Source organism: Ahaetulla prasina, chromosome 1 (genome assembly GCF_028640845.1).
Source record: "Ahaetulla prasina isolate Xishuangbanna chromosome 1, ASM2864084v1, whole genome shotgun sequence".
In the NCBI taxonomy this organism is placed as follows: Eukaryota; Metazoa; Chordata; class Lepidosauria; order Squamata; family Colubridae; genus Ahaetulla; species Ahaetulla prasina.
In genome coordinates, this window is record NC_080539.1 from 154,216,477 (window position 1) to 154,237,347 (window position 20,871).

General features: G+C 35.8%; 1 protein-coding gene across 1 annotated transcript in view; it reads right to left on the reverse strand.

The window, feature by feature from the left end:
• Nucleotides 1–20,871, reverse strand: part of ROCK2 (Rho associated coiled-coil containing protein kinase 2) — a 96,041-nt gene that overhangs the window by 39,637 nt on the left and 35,533 nt on the right. The window contains exons 3-8 of the mRNA XM_058178606.1: nucleotides 16,946–17,027; nucleotides 15,570–15,670; nucleotides 13,786–13,923; nucleotides 12,559–12,819; nucleotides 4,773–4,917; nucleotides 1,064–1,202 (exon numbers count right to left, since the gene is read on the reverse strand). Of these exons, the coding sequence (XP_058034589.1) occupies nucleotides 1,064–1,202; nucleotides 4,773–4,917; nucleotides 12,559–12,819; nucleotides 13,786–13,923; nucleotides 15,570–15,670; nucleotides 16,946–17,027 (866 nt within the window). The remainder of the gene's footprint in view (nucleotides 1–1,063; nucleotides 1,203–4,772; nucleotides 4,918–12,558; nucleotides 12,820–13,785; nucleotides 13,924–15,569; nucleotides 15,671–16,945; nucleotides 17,028–20,871) is intronic.

Consider the following 20,871-nt stretch of genomic DNA (forward strand, 5'->3'; position numbering starts at 1 on the left):
AGTCAGTTAAATTTCTTTTTTGGCCCATTTGCCTGAAGAAAAGAAGCTGCCTAATGATTATGCAACCCTTGATATAAGGTGTTTATCTCCTTAGGTCACACCCTCCCTCATTACACAAATATACATCACCTGATGTGCTTATATCCACTAAGCATTCAAGTTAATACAGCTTGGAGGTAGAAAATATGCATAAAAATGATACAGTCAAAATACTCACTTGCCTAATAATTGTGTACACAGTGTAATTTCTATCAGTTCATATAGCCCCCAAGAGAATCAAGAAAATCAGGGTCATTTAACCTATCTTGAATATTAATATTAGTTAGAACAGAAGCTGAAGGAAATCAATTTTGCTTATACTACCAATATATAAACTTGGTTTGTATTGTCCCTGACACTAATAAATGCAAACTGGGTGGCAGGACAAGTAGGAGACAACTTCTAGCATGAACAAGTAAGATGTACAGTATGTCTGGTGAAACATAATGGCTGGTGAGGGTTCCTTTTTACCTACACTCTTTCCAAATGCAGTGAGATATTTATAAGCTGGTAAACCTAATTGCTATTATGAGCTGTGGTGGCGCATGGTTAGAATGCAGTATTGCAGGCTAATTCTGCCAGCAGTTCAATTCTCACCACCTTAAGATTGACTCAGCCTTCCATCCTGCTGAGGTTGGTAAAATGAGGGCCCAGATTGTTGGGAACAATAGGCTGATTCTGTAAGCCACTTAGAGAGGGCTATAAAGCTCTATGAAGTGGTATATAAGTCTAAGTGCTATTGCTATTGTTATCCTGTATGATTCCCAGGAGAACCTGATAAGTACTTTCTAGGAGAAAAGTACTTCTCCTAACCATGAGGGGCTCGATCTAATGAAATTTGTCATAATTAAGCCAAGTTGAAAACACTGCCTAAACTAATGACAAATTTAAGTTGGGTTTTGTCTACAAATGGAAAGATTGTATTCACAAATTATATCAGTGAAAATCTCCCAAATGCCAGTTTGGACAGAATAGTTTCCAATAATAAATCCACCCCAGTAAGGAAAAAAGTATGTTTACAAACCTGTCTGTTAAAAAAGCACAGATAAGGTCCTTTGCCTGCTTTGAAATTTCTACATCTTCTGGGAAATGCAATGAGTTCTTGTGATCCATTATTTTACTGTATGTTCCCACCAACGAATCAGCATAAAACGGAGTATCTCCTAAAAATTCAAAATGTACAGGCATTATTGTTGTGGTTGAATCTTAAAGATTAACATAGCATTTAAGATGGTAAATTGAGCATCCAGTGCTTAAAGATTCAAAACATAAACTTGGTCTTCTTCAGATTTGAACTGGGCCTCTATAATCTTCTTCCTCCCCCGCCTCTGCTTCTGCCTCTGCCAAGAATAAGTGACATTAAAGGTTTTTCTTTCCCTTCTCTTTTAAAAATTAAGTAGAAAAATGTCTGGAAAGCTCATAATTTATATACCTCCCATTTCAACAAATCCAGAGTCAGATTATGGTTTATAATTCTGATATGTTCAAAACTGTAAGTTGAAATTAAATGTTTTGTTGGTAACATATCAAAATAGTGGTTCCCCTTTCTTTCCTTCCACCCAAAATACCTCAAATTCCCTCAATGTCCTTTGCAAAAGCAGATCTTGTAGAGGCATTGGGGAAAAAGAAAAAGAGAAAAGAAGCATTCCATTCTATCAAGAGAAAATGCTCCTCTTCATGCAATATATCATTTAGGTTCCAAGTTGTACCCGAGTCTGGGCATAATGAGCAATCCTGCTTAGTTTCACAGCAGAAACTGTTTTTGACTACTTTATTTCAATCGTTCAAGAGATGAGGGAGAAACTGCAAGTACTAGCTTCATGAAAACTGTACGGCCTTAACCTCAACCAAGATTTATCTTTTGCTGAAACTCACATGACAATTGTTTCTAGTATGCATAAATTGTATTTCCTAGTGCTTCAAAACAATGAGTCTAACTGTATACAACATTCCTTATATTGGCTTATGTATTTAATTACAGTATCACTAACTTTTATACAAATATTTAAAGAAAACATGTTACATCATAGAGAAGAGAATTTGCTACTGAGAATGGACAATTTGCTGTCATCAATCTTCTATCTCAAAAATGCCTAGGGGGAGAGAATTATTGTGCAATTTATCTATGAGTATCTATAAAAATTCCTAAATTAAGCAACAATTGTTTCAAAATTTTCCAACATATCAATGGCATTTTCCACTTCTTGAAAAATCACAACTAATTTCAATTTTTCTGAATATATACTTTGGAATTACAATACTTAGTCTCATGTAACTAGATACTTGGTGGCCTTTTCTAAAAACAATGACATATAATTAAAGATAATATCATATATAATGCATGTGCCATTCTAAAATCTGAATGGTATTGGTATAATCAATATGTAACACCAACGAATTAGATAGCCATCTGGGCCAGTAGGTTCTTATTTACATTGGTTTAATGGTATCAAATATTTCTCAGTAAGATAAAGGGGCAACTAAGTCATGTATAATCTTGAAAACAGCTATAATATATAAAAATTAATTAAATTTGTTCAGGGTTAAATGTATCACAATATTGTACAATCAAGAATTTAAATAGATTGCTGATTTACCGAATCACTATATTCTTAAACCGGACATCCTAAATAGGAAACATACTTATATTGCTGCAATGGTTTGAACCAATAAATCACATTTTTATCTCATTGTCAATATCTGTTTAGTGAATATTCTGCTTTGATAAAGTTCCTGTATATCACTCATAGATGCTTTATCTTAGTAGAATTTTTCATATTGAGTAGCAGAGTTGAAAGGGACCCTGGAGGTCTTTTAGGAAACCCTTTACCATTTCTAAACTCTACGTGCATTAGTTTCTTGAACATTTCTCCCACTGTAATCTTTTGATTTTCTATAAAGAATAAGCTATAATGCAATAGGCATTAAAATATGAATGTAGAATATATACTTATAAAAAAAATTCACATTTTTGCAAAAAATCTATTTATATTAATGTAAGAAAAATTTATGTTGTACCTTTTATAAATCACAGTCTCTTTTGTAAAGATAATAAAGTAATACTTAAATACCATCAATAAAAAAGATGCGATACTTCCTATAGTAACTGTTAATTTTACTTGGGCACAGTCTGACATTGCTATCAAACCTATATTACATATATTAATACATTTATCTAGAACTAGAATACTAGAAACTAAACTAGTTTAGAATAACTCTACATGAAACTTTTAAAAGGTATATTCTTCTTGCAAAGGATTGAAAGGTTGTGATACATCGTGTCAATCAATTAGTTCATAGATATTCTAGGAACATCCTTAAAATAGAAGTATTTTCTGAAATGTGTAAATGAATTTTTAAAAAATGTTTTATCACTATTTAGAATTCCTCCTTTTGTATTTTGCATACATACAAGTTTGAAATGTTTAGAGAAAATTAGATTGTAATGAACTGTATCCTAATTGAAAAAGAGTTTATTTAATAACATGACCTAATAAAACGATGTCCAAAACATCTATATAAATTTCATAAATACTATACCTGAAAAGTTCCTAGTAGAACCATAATGATTATTAAATTTATTAAAGCAGCTTCATCACGAATATTTAAAGCAACTTTTTGAAACATTCATTTCTTGCTCCATTATAAATTTTGAGCATTTGTTAATCAAACTCCTAATTTTTGACCAACCACCCCTAGTAATTTTCTTCCTCTTGAGAAAGAATGTGATTTCCTTCTAATTCAAAAGGGCCCACTTGCCACGACAAATGTAGATTATGGGGAGGGGGGGAACCCTTGTAATTTTAGGACTAGGTTTTTGAACCAAGTGAAAAAGAAATCCTGATAAGTAGCTTCAATTTCAAAATTATGCAATGGCTGAAGAAATCAGATATTCATTTTTCCTCTGAAGCAGTCATAGGTTGCAAATATAATATATTCTAATGTTTAGCTAAAATAATATGTAGAGAAATAGTGTGTTCTCTCTCTCTCTCTCTCTCTCTCTCTCTCTCTCTCTCTCATCTATCTAGCTATATCATCTCTGTCCTCCTCTCCCCCCCCCTGCGTAATTGCTATATAAACTCTGCAGCCAGATAATCTCATCCTGAAGAACTTTGTTTCTAAAGTATTTGCCATTTCTATGTAAAGTTGTTTATCAGAATTTTTAAGCTGAGTAACTATTTCATGTAACTTTACAACCAGCCTTTGTCTCTATTTTTTTTAATCTAAAGCATCAAATACCTCCTTAAAAAGCTCTAATTTCTCCTTTTAATTATTTTAACAAGATTTTTATACACATAAACCAGTCATTATAAAACTTTATATATAATTGGAAAGAGCCTTTAAAGTGGTGAGAGGCCTATTTTTGTTTCCTTTCCTTTTGGATTTGGGCTGGACCCAGTAGAGTCCAAAAAAATAAAACTGATTTTCTAAGAAAATAACTCAGAAATAATTGAAGTTGCACTGTTCAGCATGTTAGAAAGAAGTGCCAATTTTCCATGATATTTAGGGAAGTTCATTTTATAAGAATCTAAAAAGCATTACTAAAAACCTGATTCGTTTTGGAACCAGTATCAGGAGCAGCAGCAGCAAGAGCATGTGAGCACACATACACACCTCGCAGATAGAGCAAATCTATATTATATATTTGCAGCAATTATATCACTAGAACATATTAAGTATTATCAAGACAAAAATCCATATACATGCAAGGAAAAAACAACAACACTACTTACCAACAAGCATTTCAAACAGAAAAACTCCGACAGACCACCAATCACATTCCCGTCCATAGTATCCATCACCCCCTTGTGATTTTAATACTTCAGGTGATATATAATCTGGTGTTCCAACAGCTGTATCACAACGCACCATGCCAGTCTATTCAACCACATAAACAATGACAATTAAAAAACATTTTGATAGTTAACACTAAGCACATTTTTTTTTCATTTTTTCCCCTATTCTTTTTTTCCCCTTTTCTTTTTTTTCATTTTAACCATACTATTTTTAACCAATATGCCTTGTGCTTCTTTTACATGAAGCTTAGGGCCCAAGTATAAAAAATTCCTGTTCACTGAAGTGAAGGAGTTAAGCTTAAAGTTAACAAAGTCAGACAAAGTAAACAAAAGCTGAGAATGTATGCTATGTCCAGTTAATGCCTCACAGAATCAACTGGTTTGCAATAAATTTCAAGAGAATTTTGGAGCTGCTCCTAAAATAACAGAAAACAATATATAGTCACACCTCTTTTCAGTGTAACTTAGTGGTTGCAAGCATTCCAGTTATGGAGTATAGCCCATATAAATCTATAAAGAAAACATATTTTTCTGATAGCTTATCTATGTTCCAAACTGTAGTGCAATAAAAGCTGTGAAGCAGAAGTTCCAGGTTCAAATCTTATTTTACTTGCCTGCACATTATCTGTTATATTTAACACTAAAAAATATAACCTGTTAGTATAGTGATCCATCCTGAAAGAAATATATATTTTAAAGACTTATAGTGGCAAATAATGTGCAACTCTTTGCTTTGGACATTAATATGACACAAGAATTACATAAATCAGATTTGTTCATCGCTTTCATACTAGAACAATTAAAAACCACATTAATTCATAACTCAGAACTGTGTAAACCAGCCTACTAAAACCTGCAGCTGTCCTTGAAGAATATTTGGAAGCTTCCGATGGTGCAAAATGTGGTGGCCCATGGGCAGCTATGGTTGCCAGCCATTTAGCACATGTCATACCTGCTTTACGAACTGCATTGCTACTGTTATGCTTCTGGGTACAATTCAAAGTGCTAATGCTCACTTTTAAAACTCTTCAAGGCCTGGCAGCAGATTACTTATAAGAGCATCTCTCCTCAGGGTATCCACTCAGGGTATCTACTCATCTGGTATATGAGTAGACAGGCATGCTCTGGGTCCCGTCTGTGAGAGAGTGCCATCTGACTGCACCCAGAAGAGGGCCTTTTCTGCCATGGCTCCCACTCTTTGGAACACAATCACTCTTCGAGATCAGAATTGTTCTAATCCCATTGGTTTATGCAAGGCATTAATACGTGAGTGGCTCAGACTGCTAAAACAGTCTGTTATTAACAGCAGCTGCTTGCAATTACTGCAGGTTCAAGTCCCACCAGGCCCAAGGTTGACTCAGCCTTCCATCCTTTATAAGGTAGGTAAAATGAAGACCCAGATTGTTGGGGGCAATAAGTTGACTTTGTAGATAATATACAAATTTGTATATAATATACAAATATACAGATGAAGACTATTGCTTAACATAGTGTAAGCTGCCCTGAGTCTTCGGAGAAGGGCGGGATATAAATGCAAATAAAAAAAAATTATCTTGGCTCTACCATTAAGCCTGGATCTCTAATAGTTTTGGGTGCATTTGTTTATGGGTTATATAGCTAGTCCTTGATATAAAACCATAATGGAGCCTGGCCATTATTGTTATATATCAGAAGAGTAGTAAAATGGGTCAGTCATGTGACCCACCTGATTTTGTGACGGTTGTTAAGAGAACAAAAGGTTCGCTATGGGTGTAGTTTTGTGTAAATGTGGCCATTTTGCCAATACCTGAAATTCAGTCATGTAACGGCAGAGGAGGCCTGACTATTGGATCTTCAAATATGGAACATAAGCCCCACTTTTCAGGTTGATCATGCAGGTTTCCATGTGCCAGTGGGCACCGGACCTGTCAAGGACTCCCCCAACCCCTGCGGCATGCGTGCAATGGGAAGAGCTTGGATTGCAGTTGTTGAATAAAGCAGACATGTAGGGGCCTCGTGTAATGACCGTTACGACTTACGATCAAAATTCCATCCTCAGTTGTAGTCATAAGTCAAGGACTACCTATATTTGCAAACAGTAGCATCACCTTAACAGCTATTGTTAAATTAAATTAGATATAGGGAGGCTTATCTGGAAGGAGAGATAAGATTCTGCATTATTTTACCACACTGTTTAGGGGCCGCGGTGTGGCTCAGGCTGTAAGAAGCCTGTTATTAAAACACAGCTGCCTGCAATTACTGCAGGTTCTAGTCCCACCAGGTCCAAGGTTGACTCAGTCTTCCATCCTTTATAAGGTAGGTAAAATGAGGACCCAGATTGTTGGTGGGGGCAATAAGTTGACTTTGTAAATATACAAATAGAATGAGACTATTGCCTTACACACTGTAAGCCGCCCTGAGTCTTCGGAGAAGGGCGGGATATAAATGTAAATAAATAAATAAAAAAAGTGTCTAGTGAAAAGCCTGGAAAGAATAATTATTATGATTATAATCAAAACTTATCATAGCAACCATGCATGTATTTATGGATCTGCAAAACTATTTTAGGAAAATATGAAGCTTTAATGGTTGGCCATGAAAGGGATACAACAAAAGAATTGTTACAAAGTTATGGGTCAGACAGAGGAAGGCTGAGGTGACAAGAAGTTATTATTATTATTATTATTATTATTTGTACCTCTTAAGTGGAACAAATTTACTCATTTAAGGGTAGGATGCCAACTTCTAAAATATATATTTAAGCATTGCTAGCTTTTCAACGGAAGAATGAAGTCCAAGTCTAAACAAGAGTCTGTATCTATATTTTACTTTTCATCTAGAAAATACAGAACCGTAGCATGGCACAGCCTAGGTAACAGAGACAAAAGAAATGGTACAATGTATTCAGCTATAGGCAGAGGAACTGCTTATATTTCTATCAAAAGGTTAAGCATAATTTAAGATGCATGAAAGTTTCAAATAAGCTTGCAGAAAGAGAATCTTCTCTAATTAGGACTAGCAAATTAACTGTCCATTGTACAAGTATCCTTTATCTGTTAGTTTCAACCTGTTTTAGCAGGTTTTTTTTAAAATAAATCAGTAACTGTATTAGGTAATCATGAAGTTTTAATGTACTGTACTTAGTTCATTTCAAAATTGACTCAAATATAAAAATATTTTTCCTCATAAATTTTAATGGATGCATACTGCTCTCTGATATGTGGAATCACAACTCCCTTTTAACAAGGTCAGTGGTAAAGAACTATTCAAAATATAAAATGTTTTAAGTGTTTATTGGAGATTAAACAACCCATTTCCTACTGAGTCATTGTTTCAGAGATCTTTCTTCCCAGATTCCCCAATGCCTTCAACACTGACAGAGCTTTTAATGTACTTGAAAAGTACTTTAAAAAAATTCATGGAAATATTCAGATGCATTTGCCTTGAAAGTAGTCCATGTTGAAATGTATACTGCAGTCAAACATCAGAAGTTGATGCACAAGTACAATGCACAATTACTCCCAACTGAAAGTTTTGCATGGAGAAATATGAGAGTTTTAGTAATATAGAGATTAAAATTTAATACATTCTCTCACAGGACAGGAAATGTTTTCACAGTTGATAGACATATTTCTGGCAACCTAGATATACACAAAGCCCAAAGGATGGGATTTCTGCCGATTTGGAGGGGGAGGTGTTCATATTTTTAGATCTGTTAAGCCCTTCCAAGTTTATGTCTTTTCAAATTTTTGCCAAAAATGGCATGATTAAATATTTTAATAATTTATAAAAGCAAAAAGACACAGGAAAATCCATCCACTGTACAAAGTTCACTGATTACTTCAATAAATATAGTAGGCAAATAGCATCTTTATTTTAGAACAATGATATCTGCAAATCAAAACTTACATATTCTAGCATAGAAAGAATTTTTTTATTCCAAAATGACCTATTTGGTTAATTTTAAAGTAAACCAAAAAGCCACTAGGGGATGCTAAGGGATGCTTCTGAGTAGGAAATACATGATAGATATTGCTTTTATTAATCAACAAGCATTTATGAAAGAGGTTTTTAAAGTACTGAAAGTATATTTCTCAATAACCTTTCTCAACCTGTTGTCCTTCCACACATATATGTAAGAACCTTAATAAAAATATCATATCCGTTCCAGAGGAAAAAATCACAGTTTGGAGAGAGTTCTGAAAAGCAGAATGAATACCACAAAGGAATGAAGAGCTAGCAAATAGACCAGGTCTTCAATAATTCCTCTCCAGGTAAGGAAAGAAGATTGAGTTACTCACAAGTACTTCAGACAAGTACTGCTCATCCCAAGGCAACTGCCTAGTTTAGGTGAATTTAGAGCTCCGGGAGACTAGCCATCTTGCTCAAACTGCAGTCAATGCCTTTGAAAGGACACAAAGTTTGCATACTTCCTTTTCTAATCATTTTTAGCTATTGTTAACTGCTTTTCAGCTATCAGAAAGCACTGGATGATCTCTGTTATTACATTATTTTCATATAGGAGTTGGTGAACAATCTGAAACTTCATGAAGGGCTCAATGAGCTGAAGAATTTGGGGTTCTGGCATAGTAACAAAAAAGAATTTCTCATGTTTGCAGGTGAGAGTTTGTTCTAGTGAGAGATGTGTGTGTGTAGGAGGGGTTTATCATCATGAGCAGCAATAACTGTTTCCCTTAAGTCATTGCGTCTGTAAAATATAACTGGCCATGAGCATGGAGAAATGTGTTTATGAATCCTTTTAAAGTGCCCACTGTACACAAACAACTGATTTAGAGTTAATACACCCACTCTTTAGTTTGATAAACTCCACTTATGATGAGGAGATTGAGATATTCTTACTAAACAACCAATACCCAGGTGTTTTGAAGGCAGCAGCAAATTTTTTATCCGTAGCTTTAGCTTATAGGAACCAATTGGACCCTTCTATGCAATTTTAACTTTATAGGGATTCTCAGGTAGAGTGCTCTATGTTTTAAATTCTATGACTTGATATTGGAGAGTAAAATATTTTTTAAAGAAAAAAGGAAGATATTCATAATGGTTGAATCAAAATACTATTCTAATTCATTAACGCTACAAAAATTTAGTGACCATTAGAATGATTTGTAAAAGAGATGCGGCGATTCAGTGGTTAAGACACTGAGCTTATCAATCGAAAGGTCAGCAGTTCAGCAGTTCGAATCCCTAGTGCCGTGTAACGGGGTGACCTCCCATTACTTGTCCCAGCTTCTGCCAACCTAGCAGTTCGAAAACACATTAAAAATGCAATTAGAAAAATAGGGACCACCTTTGGTAGGAAGGTAACAGTGTTCCGTGCGCCTTTGGTTTTGAGTCATGCCAGCCACATGACCACGGAGACGTCTTCGGACAGTGCTGGCTCTTCAGCTTTGAAATGGAGTGAGCACCACCGCCTAGAGTCAGGAATGATTAGCACATATGTGTGAGGGGAACCTTTACCTTTAGAATGGTTTGTATCTTTTTATGACAGGTATTACTCTTCCTAGGTTTTGCAGTTCAAATATGGTACTGCTAAATTAACCACCCTGTTTCCCCCCCAAAAATACATCCCCTTCTAATAAGCCCAATCGGACTTTTGAGCACATGGCAATAAGGCCAAGCACTTATTTCAGGGTTCAAAATAATATAAGAAAGAGTCTTATTTTCAGGGAAACACGGTAGTGAGGGTCTTGTGTTAAAGATTCCCAAATGTGTAACTAATAACATTGAACAGAATATAAAGAGACACAGAATTTCCACATCAGCTCCACACTGAATGTCATCTTAGCTTTATCATCCTTGCAGCTTCTCTAAAGCTCACCCTGATTTCTGTTCCTGTTGGAATAAATTTATAAGTCACTGCCTGGCAAATTGTATTAATACAACTAAGGAAAGTGGGCAAGAAGAAAAGATGGGTCAGAATGAAAGAAAAAAGAGGCGGCTGTTGCAGCCTCAAACAATTTAGAAGGGAGAAAGTCTACAACTCATCCAAATGCTGTCAAGCTATCCATCTGTGGGTTTCCCCCCTCCCCATGAATAGAAATATACATGTAATATGAGTATATTTTTCTACATATATGGAGTGCGGGGTATAAGCAACGTTTCTATTTCACCAGCTGCAAATAATTCATCCTCCCTACACTGAGGTAAATTTGTATGGGAGAGAATGTCTGCCTTCAGCTATCTCCAAATTTTATGGGTGACTAGACATTGCAATCCGCATCACTCTAACACAGGGGGGTCAAACTCACACTGTCACAGCGGCATCACATGACTTATCAGGACTTGTTTCCCCTTTGCTAAACGTGGGCATGGCCAGCACGTGACGCATCTGGCCCACGGGCCGGGAGCTTGACAGCCCTGCCCTAACACATCTAGACTAACTACCAGACCACACTGGCCCAAAATACAATTGTTCATTCACCAGGATTAACCATTTCAACCTACTTCAATGTGTTGGCAACTTGTTTAGTAAGGAACATAAACCATGGTTTCAAGGGCTACATACAATGTTTTCAGGTGTTCTTCCTCTCCTCCTGCTTCCATCTGACTATACTGTAGAAACCTCTTACATTTGACAAGTTCCTTCTGAAAATAAGGGAAGCCTGAAAACTAGATTTTCATATAAGTTACAGATCAAACCATTCTGAAAGAAATCTAAGTGAGAAGTAATGCTATGTGCAATCACTGGATCGTCATAGAAACACTGTCTGTTTTCAATGTCATTATTTTTTAGGGTATTCTGAAAACTAGTAATAAAGAAGCAGAGTGTTTGATAAACCCTTCCTTACAACCATTATTGACAGCATAACGAAGTTAGAACTTTACAGCATGGTATGTATATTAGAGCACAGCAACACGTTATCTGCCAGATTAGGGTTACATCTGTATTATTTTTACTTTTTTAGATTTTGTAATTTTGTCTTTATTGTTTTTATAAATAACTTAAGGCAAGGAACATGTCCCGTCCCCCTCCCCACTATTCTCCCCAGAAAAACAAACCAGGAAGGTAGACTGTGCTTAGAGAGAGTGGTTGGATCAAATTCATCCAGCTACTTTTTCATGCCTGAAGCAGAACTATAACTCACCATCTGCTGGTTTCTAGCCTTCAACACTAGACCAAACTGACTTTCAGGTTTTATTAGCTTGAACCACAGAACTATGATCTAATTCCTCAACTTTATACATCTATCTATCAACTTTAGTTCCCTTTTAGTTTTCAAAATAGATGATTACATTACAATACACTTTACATTTTCCTATCTCTCTTGAGAGTAGGTGTGAGACTGAATCGATTTGTAATACAGAATGATATCCCAAACTAGCAGTTCAACCTCAATGTAACAAACAAAACAAACAAGCAAGCAAATGGAATGCTGAGCAAGTACCTTAAACCAATACCAAAAATACTTAATGTGATAGAAACACACTCAAGCAACAGAAAAGTATAATTTTAACATAAAGAAGTTTAATGTTACATAGTACAGATAAAAGGCAACAGCTGAAAAACAGTAGCTTGGTTCAAGAAACCAGGTTAATTTATTACAATAGCAAGCACTGAACCACAAATCTTCACATTAAGTATCTCAGCCACCGCACTATGTTCAATATTAACCATGGCATAATTAAAATCCTTTCATTAATATTCACATGCTGCCCAATAACATTGAGGTTTTTTGGATTGTACACACTGTTTTTGAAATGAACATGATGACCAGATACTTACATCATCCATTTTCATACAAGTACCAAAATCTGCCAGCTTCAGATGTCCGTATTTATCCAAAAGCATATTATCAGGTTTCACATCTCTGTGTATCAAGCCCATGGAATGAATTGCATCGAGAGCAAGGACCACTTCAGCTGTGTAAAATTTGGCCCACTTCTCAGGCACATCATAATTGCTCATGAGGTTGACAAGATCACCACCTGGCATGTATTCCATTACCATGTATAGGTATCGGTCATCTTGAAAGGCACTAAAAAGCTGTTTCCAAAAGAAAGAACAGTTCTAAAGACTGCCGACATGTTAAACACTCAGCAAAAATATTGGATTTTAAGCTTTTCCCCTTAAGCCTCTAAAGAACAGTTTTAATAAGATATGCCTACTGTTGTAAGATTTTATGAGTTCCAGAATAATTTAGTTTACCATCAACGAAATAAAGGTATTATGTGCCATTAAACATTTCAGCGGAAAATAAAGTATTAATAAGTTTTTTCCCTCTATGTGAAGCAATAACTACAACTGAGGTGGGTTTCAGCAGGTTCTGACCGGTTCTGGAGAAACGGTAGCAGAAATTTTGAATAGTTCGGAGAACCGGTAGTAAAAATTCTGACTGGCCCCACCCCCATCTATTCTCTGCCTCCTGAGTCCCAGCTGACCAGGAGGAAATGGGGATTTTGCAGTAACCTTCCCCTGCTATGCTCGCCAAGCCACGCCTACAGACCTGGTAGTAAAAAATTTTGAAACCCACCACTGAACTACAAATATCATTGGCTAGGATGAAAAGTGACAGCCATTTAGAGAATTATTAGATAAGAATCTGTATTATAATTATAGCTTTCAGTGTTATGTTGTAATACAAGATTCTTGTTAATAGCAAAAATGTTAAAATTTCTGCTAGTTCAAGCCTTATTTTCTCCTTTTCTAAGAAAAAATGTCACTTTACTTCATGAGCTACTTGATATGGTTTTTGAAGGGATAGGAAATTCCTAAATCCTAGGATTTGGGTAAACTAATGGAAGACTGTCTTTCAAAAACTAACAGTGCACAGGAATGTGTGTATTTTAAATCAAGGAATTATATGAGAAGCTTACTATATATTTATATCAAATTCTAAACCCATCAGGTATCAAAACATAAAAATTGCTATTGTACCTATTTATATTTTCCCCATTTATTTACATTTCCCTTAAATTATCACCGAACTTTGTACGCAAGAAATATCCATACCTGAACTACCCATGGACTATTGGCAAAGGCCATTATATCTCTCTCTTCCCAGAAGAAAGCTGAATCTGACCTTTTTAACATCTCAAATTTACTTAGCAGCTTCATGGCATACGCTTTCTGTGTTATTTTATGGCGAACCTGTTAAAAGAAAAAAGCAGGATTTAAATAATATAGAAAGTTGGATATGGAAAACCAATAATAAATACCAGAGAACAATCCTCTAAGCTTATCTGAACGCTGAAAAGCAATAGCCTTCAATAAATAGAATTAAAAGACCAGAAACCTGAAGGGTAAAACTCTTAGAAAGAAAATATGATTAAATCAACAGCCAAAGGGAAAACACTTTTAGAAGATGGTCAGCCACATACACACACCCTCTTTATTTTAAAAAAAGCAGTTATTACAAAACAAAATAAATGTCCATGACGGGACAATCAGTGCTGGTACCATCATCAAGAGGACAGATCTAGCATCCAATTGGCACAGAAACAAAAATTGTTTTTGTGGCAATTCCTTCCATCTCTCCTTAAGCAGAAAAGATTAGAAAGAGACAAAAAGATATTCTAGAAAAAAGCCCATTCTTCAAGCCATTTATTACAGAACCATTGAAAAAATGTTTCTCTTGATGATGGTACCAGCACTGATTGTCCCATCATGGACATTTATTTTGTTTTGTAATAACTGCTTTTTTTAAAAATAAAGAGGGTGTGTGTATGTGGCTGACCATCTTCTAAAAGTGTTTTCCCTTTGGCTGTTGATTTAATCATATTTTCTTTCTAAGAGTTTTACCCTTCAGGTTTCTGGTCTTTTAATTCTATTTCTTGAAGGTTATTGCTTTTCAGCGTTCAGATAAGCTTGTCCATTTTGCATATAGACGTTTATAATTCCCAAGCACCAACAACTGTGTTAGCACCATCTTTAGAACAGAAACACTTCTGATGTTAATAGTTAGAATTTGGCTCTCTCCTATGGACCAAGTAAATTAAAGCCCCAAAACAGCTTCAATACACCTTTCAGACCCATGATAAAACATGTGCTTCATTCTGAAGAATTCTGGCAACAACTGTATCGTATTCATGTCTCAAAAATCTGTAACGTCTAATAATAACATAACATTCTGATTTGCCAGTCTTCTACATAAAAATATAAAACAGCCTTGCTGAATTTGACCACAGACCTGTATTGTCCAACAGTGTTTTTCCATAGTGGCCAAAAAAATGCCAACAGGAACCACAAAACAAAACAGAAACGCACAAACACACCAATACTCTCTCATAACTGGAATCAATAAACCAATGCTTCCATTACTGGAGATAATATGCAATCATCATGGCAACAGGCCACTAATTCCCTCATCATCCTCACAATTTATCCAATATAGCAAGGTTGTTGGCCATCCTTAAATTTTGTAACAGATTCCATGTCAAGGCACTACATAAAGTCATACTTTCTTTTATCTGCCTATCTAATTATCTAGAAATGTTTTTTTTTCTTTTTAAAAAATGGCCATTCACTATTCTGTAATCTTCACAAACTTTCTATTAACCCACTGATAACCTATAATTAGATCATACTTATCAGTGTAAATTAAATATGCACTTCTGCTCCAAAACACATTATTTATATTTGCCTATGTTTTAATTTACTTTATTTATTCATAACTTTAAATTATTCTGAGATTACCTACTAACCCAAGAAACTTAATATGAAGCAGTGTGGCCATAAAGACAAACATTATTCTTAAGAGTGGAATGGAATGTTTTATGTGGATATTAAGTTCTTACCAGCTGTACCACACCAAATGCACCTCTTCCAATCACTTTAACAACATCATAATCTTCCACTTTCATTTGAAGATCACGAATTTTTTGTACAATTTTTTCATCTGAAAAAGTTTAAAGAAAAATATTTGTGCTATTAAAATAATATCCACGAAGGACAATACACATTAAGCCACTAACAATACAGAAATTTAAGACTAGTAATTACAAATGGCATAGACCATTTAATCTGCAATGTCAGGTTGTATTTTCGGTGCAATGCACAAAGAAAACAGATCCTTTTAAAAAGTACAGTGCAAAGTATTATCTTTGTAAAATAAGAAAAAACGGGCCTTAAATCCATAAATACAGGTAGATCTAAACTTATGACCATAACTGACCCCAAAATTTATTCTGTAAGCAAGACAGTTATTAAGTAAGTCGTGCCCCCTTTTGCCACCTTTTTTGAGAGGATTGTTAAGTGAATCGTGGATGTTAAACGAATCTGGCTTCCCCATTAACTTTGCTTGTCAGAGGCTCCCTAAGAAAGTTGCAAATGACAATCCCAGAACCCTGGGATGCTGCAACTATTGTAAATATATATGCCAATTGCCAAGCACCCAAAGTTTGATCATATGACTATGAGAATACTGCAATAGTCATAAGCGTGAAAATTGGGTCATGTCACTGTTTTCTGTGCTGCTGTAACTCTGAATGGTCATTAAATGAATGGCTGTAAGTCAAGGACAACCTGTCTACATAAATAGCAAAACAAAATAAAACCATGTTTGTTAAAACAGCATTAGTTGTTAACTTTACCCATCATAATCAGGAATACTTTAACCATGAAATTTAATTATAAGAAATATATCATGTTTAAATATCTTATTTTAACTTTTTTTTATCATTGACCCTTGATATCAAATCATACTATTTTGGATTCTCTCCACACACACCTCTATCTGCTTCAAGTTAGTCTTGACACCTGGCAACTGCCTGGACAAGTCCATTCAGCTTTCTTAGCAAAATTATCTTTCAGAAGTGGTTTGTCACTGCCTGTTTTTCAGAGCTGAGTGTGTGTGATGGCCCCACGTCACCCAGCTGGCTTTATGCCCGAGGCAAGGCCAGAACTCACATCTCCTGATTTCTAGCATAATATCTTTAACCACCACACCAACTTCTCCCATTTTGTTGAGAACTAAATACGTAGTTTCAGAGTTCCAGAATATGATAATATTAAATTACTATTGATAGAGTCCATTATCATAATATCGTGACAGCAAATCTATTTTAGAAATGAGAGGCAAGCTTATGTGGATTAAGCAAATAAAAATGTTACATAAAACATATAAAAATAGTCTTCTTCTACACAGGGATATTTATATATAAGAAAAACTTACATCTGTTAAGGAAATTATCTATGTTTTTGTTCTTCCTCAGTGCTGGATAATCCAGATCAAGGACTAAGGACTTTAAACCATCCTAGAAAAAAAGAAAAAATGGAGAAAAGGTAAAAAACAAAGGAAGAGTATTTTACAAATTTCAGTTTCCCTTACTCGATGAATATTTGAATATATATAGAACCATGAGATTCCAAACACACAAGCTTCCCATTTGCATGATGTTTATCCATATTTTAGGAACAAATATTTCAGAATGGAATTTATCTTCTTATATTTTACATAGTTGTATGTTCTACATTTCACTTACTATAGTTCGTATTATATATACTTTAGGCCAGTGATGGCAAACCTTTTTTTCCTCGGGTGCCGAAAATGCGTATGCACGTGGCAGCGTGCGCACACGTGCTGACATCCCTAATGCAATGCCCCCCTGCAGGCCCAGCCACCACCTATACGCGCGTAACCCCCTTGCGCAACCCCATTTTTGTGCTAGCAGGCCTCCCTGAAGCCTCCTGGAACCAAAAACAGGGTGGGGGGTGCCGCACCCCCCCAACCCTCCCATGCATGCACGCACGACCCCCCATCCTGTGCATGCGCGCACATATCCCAGCAGAGACCAGAAAATCAGCTGGCCGGTGGGAGGCATGTGGGCATGCGCGGTGGAGCTGACCTGGGCGTTGGCTCTCGTCCCTGCAGAGATGGCTCCGCATGCCACCTGTGGCACACATGCCATAGGTTCACCATCACAGCTTTAGGCTATCAAAAAGGAAAATTAGTCAACTTCTGCTTGCACAGCAAGACATTCCTTATCATTTTTATTGCTGCACCTTTTCAATACTACCTCTGATGTATTCTGGCACAGATTTTGAAGGGCACTGGATGGGAATGAAATCTGCTGATGGATATCATTTGACTGCCAAATAAATACCATTGGATATATTGTCATGTTTACTAGGAAGCAATTCCTATAACATTCCTATTTACTCTAAGATAAATACAGGTTTGTAATTACAAAAATATATTCCCGCTGTAGATCAGGTTGACCCTGATCCTGCTGGGTTTTTGTAAGTCCTTAAAGACCTGATTCTTTAACTGGGGCTGGTCCCTGATGTATGTAAAAACCTGGTGTGTTTTTTTAAATTAGTGATTATAATGTATGATATTTTCTCTGGTGCTATGTATTTTAATTTTGGTATTACTGTATTTACTTCACTTTATTTTTAATTTTTTTCACTATCCAGAGTCACTTATGGACATGGGGAGCGGAGTCACACAAATGGAACAAATGAATAAATCAATACATTTACTGCCATGTTTTCATTGGGACCCATTTCCAGTTAATGAGATTGTTTCAGATTATGAAAACTTCAAAATCCATCCCATTTATTTCAGAGCCACAGCTAAAGCCTGTGTACATCATTTTGAATCTTCTCACTTTCACCTAAACTATCAGCCACTTTTCAAGGTTTGTTCATCTGTATATTTTATAAGCCTTTCCAACAATTCCAACATTTGCATCACTAATTAAAAATATATATGAAAACTACAGAGTCTTTTAGCACTCCATGGCGTCTGGATCATTCAAACAGTGCTGGCACTCAAACACCTAACAAAAACTCACTTTTGTAGGAGAATACCTTTCTTCTTTACATTCTAGATTTCCCTTCCCGAAAGGAAAATAAAGATCCTTTCTGACAGTATCATCATCACTAGGCACCAATGCAATGTGCTGATTCTCTACTCAGGCAACAGGAAGTTGATTCTAGTTCTTTTAAACCTAGATGTGAAATCATGCTGTTCATCACAAAGTCCACATTTCCCCCCTCCAAAATATCTAGCAGATTTGCACACGTAAAGATAGGGGGCAGTGGTGGGAGTCAAATAATTCAACAACCGGTTCTCTGCCCTAATGATTTCTTACAACAACCAGTTCACCAAACTGCTCAGAAAATTAACAACCAGTTCTCCCGAAGTGGTGCGAAGTGGCTGATTCCCACCACTGGTAGGGGGAGAACTTGAAATTTTCTTTCACGTTATGGCTCATTTGCGGGAAAGCAATGCAAGTATTAGAAGAATGCACAGTCTTGTAGGGGAGAGGTTTATAATGTTCCCAGGTATTCATTAAGTGTTTGGTTATGAGTGAAAATTTATATTAAAATTAATTGATAATATTTAAAATGCTTTTTTTGGTTGTTTGTTTTTGCTTTGAAAGACTAATAGGGGTACCCTCCTGTTTCTGAAAGGTCTTACAAAATTTGCAAACTTCTGCGCAGAATTTAGAATGATTGACTTGGGTGATACTTACTTCCCTTTTTTGTGTTTTATATCAGAGTAGTTAATGTATTTACCTGAGATTAGAAGAATATTTGTTATGGTTCATGATGAAGCTGACAAATGTCATAACTAAAAATACTTTAATTGATTTATATTGCTTTTACTACTCTTTTCCTCCTCCAGAAAGAGCAAGATATTCAGAGTTTCATTAATAAAGTGGGTTGAAAGAGAATTGAATAAAGTGACAGAAATGTCAGCAATTCGATTTTCCCTTTGGAAGGGACTTCCTCAGCCACTCAGCTCCTGGGAAAACTGGTGAGGAGGCTATTTTCTTAACAGGTAATAAAAGAATGTCCAAGAGAGTTAGGATGAGAATTTCTCACAATTATAGAACGATAGATCTATTACAAGAAAGATTACCAATATGAGAGCAAAACCTTGAATATCTGATAACTATCCTAAAGCCTATTTCAATGGCCTAACCAATTTATAGAAAAATAACTATTTTAGCTCTGATGCTGTTGAAATTTGGGAGGAATTGAGCATATCCTCAAAATGACAAATAAAACAAATTCAGCAAATTCATCTCCAGCTTATTTTCTTGCCAACATTCTCAGTTAAACAATCAATATACTTAACAAAGTTTTTTTTTTAATTTGAATTTATATCCCGTCCTTCTCCGAAGACTCAGGGCGGCTTACACTGTGTTAAGCAATAGTCTTCATCCATTTGTATATTATATACAAAGTCAACTTTTATTGCCCCCAACAATCTGGGTCCTCATTTTACCTACCTTATAAAGGATGGAAGGCTGAGTCAATCTTGGGCCTGGTGGGACTTGAACTTGCAGTAATTGCAAGCAGCTGTGTTAATAACAGACAGACTTAGTCTGCTGAGCCACCAGAGGCATAGTATAGGGGTTAGTTAGCTTTAAACCAGCCTGTCAACAATCATCCTTCAAATATATCAGGGACCAAGGTTGGAGATCCCTGATATATATCAAATATTTTTCATTGGTTTTTTTATTCCACTGATATACTGCCTTCTCAATCACAGACTGAGGCAGTTTACAGTAACAATCAATACTAATATAGCCACTATATGCAAGTAATAGAGGTACTCCTCGATTTATGACTACAACTGAGCCCAACATTTCCATTCGTAAGCAAGACAGTTAAGTGACTTTTACCCCATCACTGCAGTTGTTAATAACAAGGCTGTTAGGTGAATCTGGCTTCCCCACTGACTTTGCTTGTCAGATGGTCACAAAAGGAGATCACTGCAACTGTCATAAATACATGCCAGTTGCCAAGTATCCAAATTCTGATCACATGACCATGGGGATGCTACACCTGTGGTTAAGGGAAAACCGTTGGAAGTCACTTTTTTTCAGTCCCTTTGTCACTTCAGTTACTAAACAAGTTGTGGTACGTTGAGGACTACCTGTGTATGGGTCATAATAGAAGTGTAGGATGATAGCATTATAAATGGAACAAATTTAACAGTTAAAGTTTAATTTGAAGTGGAAACTATTCCACAGGATTGGGGCAACAACAGAAAATCAGCCATCTTGTGGCTTTAATTCCCCTCAGTTTATATGAACATAATGAACAGGGTGATCGGGTAGGAGCAGCAGGTCTTGTAAGCAT